Here is a 5567-nt window from a genome sequence, read left to right as displayed (position 1 = left end):
TCAGCTCTCCCAGGATACACCAGCTTTGATACATAGAAACTCTACAAGTTAGTTTCATATTCTAAAACAGCACCTTTTGCTTGCTTCCTCTTCTGTGTAACAGAATACTGTAATTTGGCAACAGTGGATAGAAACAAACGAGGGTATTGAGAACTAATGTTACTGAAAAACTGTATACAAAATAAGCTGAGCTATACAAGCTAAAGCAAGCACGAGATGACAAATATTAATAGGATAAATGAAGAAAACAAACGTAAATTTAAACCATTCCTGTGGAAAAATGTTGCTTTTCTTTTTCTAAACACTGTAAGAATTCCCAAACTGCAGTAAAGAATTCTATTGATAGCATTCTTACTGTCATTGCATTAGTTGGAGACACAGGATGACAGATTCGTGACTTAATTTTATAAGAACATGTATTTTGCTCAGTAAACTAATATTGTAACATCTGAGCTGGGGGAAAACAACACAGGGACCCACTCCCCATCCCTCAAGTCAGGGGCTCAGCCTGGGAAATGCCCCTGCCATCCAACGCGTTTGCAGTGACAGGAACCCTTACGGTTGCAGATGTGTTAGCCACTTTTTGATGTGATCTTTACACAATTATTTTGATTAAGAAAATGTTCATCTTGTTGACATTATCACTGTAGTCAATAGCTAATGACCCCAGTAGTTAATTTCCTTATAAATATTTAACTTAACAGAAGTCGTCCCTTGGGTTATAGTACTTTTGACACCGGTATAATCTGAAACAAATCCTCTCTTTTTTAGTCAAACAGACCATGTTACACACACAGTTGGCTAGCTATTTACAAAGCACCCAATTAAATCCTACTTAATTCTCCCACTCTGAAAATCCCGTTTCACTAGTGCGCAGGCTACTGATCACACAAAATGAGCATCTTTCACTGAGCCTGGACAGGAGTTTACAGTCTGTAAGACTTGATTGCACAAAAGCCTGCTGTAAAATGAATTCGCCCGTCAAATGGTACGTACAAAAAAAGGTGAAGAGAATGTGCAAATTCAGAGGATTGAAGAAATAAGCTGAAGAATCACAGTTAAAGACAGGTAAATCTAGTTTAATATTCACATGTAGTAGTTACACATCACAGAGATTAAACAGGATTTTAACTGTAACATAGCTGCAGTGAAATGAAAGTCATTTTGTACTAGAAAAATAATCTTGAAGCAGTTATCCGATTTTTGGTCTACTAAAGTTCATTAAGATGAATTTACATCACTGATCATAATGACTTTGCCCATGTGCCTTTCTGCAGTTCGGTATTAATACTCTTTGGACGAAGGAAACAGCAACTGTTTTTGTTAATGGTTTGCCCTTTGGTTGCAAGCAGAGAACTGTTTTCACTTTTTAAGCAATTAATAAGCTGTAGGAACGCAAGTTTCCAATAAAACCTTTTGGTGCTAAATGAAGTTCCAGAACAAATTTCTTGATCTGATGCAACAGCAGATTTTAAAAAAAGCTGATTAAAGATCTAAAGCATCGCCCCCATAATGCAAAAACTAGATAGAATTTGTTTTTCTATTCTCAGTAAAAAATCACTACATCTTACTGCTACTTTTATAGAATGCACTAAGAACGCCTGTGCCTAAATGACAAAAGTGTAGTCTCAAAACGTATAATACACTTACAAACATTTTCAGTCTAGATTGAGGAAAACACGTTTGTATGGACTCCAAACAAGTTTATTTGCAATTAGACATCTCATGCAATCATGCAGGACCACTAGCTATATAGCTGTAACTTCCGAGTCTAAAGGACATTTGGGGACAAAAAAAGCCCTAAACATTCAAGATATTTCCATATTAGCAGCTCCGTACTTGAGCTGTAGTTTTCTAAAGAAAGATTCCCACAGATTTTAAAAAAAACATACACACCTTTATAATATTTACAAAAAAATATTTAATTAAAAATATTTTATAATTACAGTAGTCTATTAAAGCATATACTTTTCTCACACTTATAGAACATCTCTATATATACACAGTATGAAATGTCACTCATTTATCTATACAATATGTAACATTCCTGCAGGGAGAAGAAAGTTCCCTGGGCCCCGATAAAATCCATCTATTTTAAACAATAGATGTCAAATATATCTACAAATGCTCTGGTAGATTAGTAAAGCTTCAAGATTCAGCTGCTCGATCCCTTAAGAGTTATAACGCTTCTAAAGTCTGGTTTAGGCTCGGTCCTCTATCCCGGGGCAGAGTGGCAACTTTTCCTGCTCGAGTCCGACACGCTCCTGCCCCCCGGGACGCACCGCTCACATCTGCTCGGAAACGAAGAGAAGAGACGGGGGGGGGGGAACACGGGACCGGGGTGGGGGGGGGACCGCTACGGACGTGCAAAACGGTGAAAAGGCTGGCTCTGCCGGGATGAAGCATGGGAACTGCTCGGGGGCAGGCGGGGGGGGGGGGGTTGGATGGCTCCTTCCTCCGGTGCGGCGGGGCCGGGCCGGGTCCCCCCCCGCCGCCGCCCGCCCCCCGCGGTGCCTCTGCGCGGCGCCGCCGCCGCCGCACACCTGTGGGAGAGGAATGAATAGAGGGGGTGTGTGAACCGCTCCGCTCCAGACCGACTGGCGCCACCAACACAACACAAGACATGCTTGATCAACAACCCAAAACAAACCAGGTCAAACAACAACCGCAGCTCCCAGGCTGGGCCAGGCGGAGGGATGCGCAGCTGCACGCCGCAGCCAGAAGCGCTTCAGGGGGGAGGGGGGGTGTTTGGGGGAAGGAAAAAAAAAAGAACAAAAACCTGGTAATTAAAGAAAATAAAATAGCCACCCGTAATTAAAAATAAAGCCCCGAGCCTCCTGCAAGTATTTCTCGCCGAGCTCAGGTCCCCCTTCGGCAGGCTTCCCGGCGGGAGGCGGTGCGGCCCCGCCGAGCCCGGGCGCTGCGCCCCCGGGGGCTGCGCTCCCCCCTTCCCCCCCCCGCGGCCCCGCAGACGCCCGGCACTCACCTGGGGAGCGGCGGTCAGCGGCAGAGGATGCTGTCCCCCGGCTTGTTAACAGAGCCAGCCTGCGCAGCAACCGAACACGGCAAGTTAGAGATGGGGTTAAAAAAAGACATCTCCCCCCACTCTCCAGATCCCCCATCCGCGTACAGGGCACTGCCGCAGCCCTGCCGGGGGAGCGCTCACGGGAGCCCGCGGCTGCAGGGGGTGCGCAGGCGGGCACCAGCCCGGGGGGACAGAACCGAGGGGGCCGCGGCCGCGCTCCCGGCGGGCGGGCGCCCAGCGCCGGGCCCGGCACGCCCGGGCACTGGGGGGGAGCCCCGGGGGCAGGGGGCTGCCGGGGCACGCCGCTCCCCGCCCCTCGGCTGCAAGCGCCCCCGGGCTGCCACGGGGGGTCCCGTGGAGGGTAGACACTCCCGGTTTCCCCCCAAAGCACGGTACGCCGAGGGCGTTAAATGTGCACAGTCCCCAAACCCGCTCATACTCGCTACGCTGCGCGGAGGGCTGGGAAGCGCAGGAGCACCGCGTCTGCTCCCGTGTGTGCAAACACGCTGATTACAGCTACTCCCTCGAGAGGCTGTAATTACACGGTAAACACCGTGCGGGTGCCTGCCTGCACCGAGGCGATGCAGGCACCCCACCGCGCACCGCCGGGGCATTTCTGCGCCCGTCGGCCCCCTCCCCTCCGGGGGTTGCGGCCCCTCGGCAGAGCCGCGGGGCCGGCAGCGGCGAGGCATCACCGGGGCGCTCCCACGGCGGCCAGCGCTGACCACCAGGCCATTGTGCTACCCTCTTCCCCGCTCCGCACCTCGAACTGCGGGCTGGCGTGGCACGCACCTCTTACCGGGTCAGTGTTGAGGGCTGTCAGCGGGGTCCTGGGGGTGCCCGCGGGACAGGTGCCCGGGTGCAGGGCGGGCGGCTGCTGCTGCCGGAGCAGCGCCGGGTGCGTCTCCAGAGCCAGCTGCAGGTCGAGGATGTAGTCGATGACATGCTGCAGGATCTCCACTTTGCTGACCCTCTTGTTGGGCGGGATGGTGGGCACCAGCTTCCTCAGCCGGCTGTAACAGTCATTCATATCGCACTGCAGGCACAGCGCCGCCGGCTCCTCGCCCGACGGCGGGCCCCCCTTGCAGCCGCTGTGCTCGGCCAGGCACCGCAGGGCCAGGTGTCCCCCGCCGCCGCCCGCCACGCCGGGCTGCGCCTTGCGGCTGGGGTGCCGGACGGGACTCACGGCTTTCATGGTGCCGCAGGGAGGGAGGGAGACCTCCCTCTCCACCACCGCTGCCGCCTCCTGCGACCTCGGGCAGCCGCGCACGCACCGCCCGCAACGCAACGGGAGCGGGGCACGGCTGCAGCCTCACTGGCGTTACCGGCGGCCCCCGCCCCGGGGATGTGACGAGACGTGCTCGCAGGGCCGTGCGACAACAGCGGCAGCGCCACAAAACACCCTGCCCTTCCCGGCTGCTCAGCTACAACCGCGGCCGCCTCTACCGCCGCTGCTTGCCGCGCCGCCCCTTATATAGCGCGGGGCGCGGCGGGCGGCGCCGCGGCGGGGCAAGGCGAGCGCGGCGCGGGGAGCGGGGGGGGCTCCGCGGCGCCGCGCCGCAGCCAATCAGGGCGCCGCGTCCCCCCCTGGAACGCGGCGCCGGCCAATGGCGGCGGGGCCGGGGGGGCGGTGGCGCTGCTGGAGGGGGCGGGCGGCTGGCCCTGACCCCCGGGCGGAGGGGGCGGTGGCGGCGGAGGAGGAGGAGGAGGAGGAAGGCGGTCCCGGGGAGGAAGGACTGCGGGAATGCGGGCGGGACCCGCCGCCCAGCGGCTCCCGGCGCCGCCCCCGCGGTCCGTCGCGCTGCTCCGCGGGGGCGAGCGCAGCCCCGCGCGACCGGCGCCGCTCCCCGTCGCCCGCCCGGAGGAAGGCGGCCGCCCCCGCCCTGGGGAGGGGGTGGCATCCCCCCGGGTCGTGAAACGCGTTTTTATCCTCTCGGTGTCGGAGACCCAGCCCGGCTTTACACGTATTTTGAGGGACTTCGGGACGCCGGTTTAAAGGCAGGGAAAATCCCAAGCAAAACTTGAGGGGGAGGGAGGGAGGGGGCAGAGGGGGAAGGAGGAGGGTTTAGGGACTTCAAGCGAAGCAATGCCTGGGAACATTAAATTAGAGCACATAACTATTAAAAATGCATGGAGATGGAGTATTTAAAATTCCTCCATGACATATAATATTAATCCGTTTTATGTAAAATTCATACCTGTAACTTAATTTGGTCCATTAATGCACCAGATCACGTATTAGTAGATGTACCATGTTTTAAATATGATGCTGGAAATGTCCAGAGTTCTGTACTTTGAGACAGAGCATTAAAATTAACAGACACATGTTCCGGCGTCCTGCTTAAGTCATCTTGTGGCAGATTGTAACCTTTTAATTTAATAATGCCGTGTTCAAACTTTCTGTTAATTCCTGCTAAGGATTAAGAGCCATTGCATATTTGAATGGGATGGTGGTGTACGAAACTCAGTGCCCGATCCTACAGATGCTGTAGCACTTCAAGCTCTCTGTGAGTAAAGCAGTGCTGATTGCTTGGGCAAAGGA

General features: G+C 54.4%; 1 protein-coding gene across 3 annotated transcripts; it reads right to left on the bottom strand.

Moving 5' to 3' along the window:
* Nucleotides 1-1061: 1061 nt before the first annotated feature.
* On the bottom strand, nucleotides 1062-4472 carry ID4 (inhibitor of DNA binding 4). Of its 3 annotated transcripts, none has more exons than XM_075140712.1 (3): nucleotides 3825-4469; nucleotides 2987-3045; nucleotides 1062-2543 (listed from the first exon to the last, which is right to left on the bottom strand). In XM_075140712.1, exons 1-2 carry the CDS (start codon nucleotides 4218-4220, stop codon nucleotides 3001-3003), a joined length of 441 nt encoding a protein of 146 aa, XP_074996813.1. In that variant the 5' UTR covers nucleotides 4221-4469; the 3' UTR covers nucleotides 1062-2543; nucleotides 2987-3000. The 3 variants fall into 3 exon arrangements, with proteins under 3 accessions (XP_074996813.1, XP_074996814.1, XP_074996812.1); XM_075140713.1 differs by having other exon boundaries at nucleotides 1910-2543; nucleotides 3818-4472; XM_075140711.1 differs by lacking the exon at nucleotides 1062-2543 and having other exon boundaries at nucleotides 2869-3045; nucleotides 3825-4347.
* Between the last annotated feature and the right edge of the window lie 1095 nt (nucleotides 4473-5567).

Source organism: Calonectris borealis, chromosome 2 (assembly GCF_964195595.1).
Source record: "Calonectris borealis chromosome 2, bCalBor7.hap1.2, whole genome shotgun sequence".
In the NCBI taxonomy this organism is placed as follows: domain Eukaryota; kingdom Metazoa; phylum Chordata; class Aves; order Procellariiformes; family Procellariidae; genus Calonectris; species Calonectris borealis.
The sequence above is the reverse complement of the archived record's forward strand: the minus strand, read 5'-3'. Positions and strand labels throughout refer to the sequence as shown.

Bases quoted from the DNA above. Each gene is read 5' to 3' on its own strand.
- ID4 (XM_075140712.1), bottom strand. From the start codon at position 4,220: ATGAAAGCCGTGAGTCCCGTCCGGCACCCCAGCCGCAAGGCGCAGCCC. The intron at 3,046-3,824 runs GTAAGAGGTGCG...GTTGCTGCGCAG, and splicing joins CAGCCCTCAACACTGACCCG to GCTGGCTCTGTTAACAAGCC.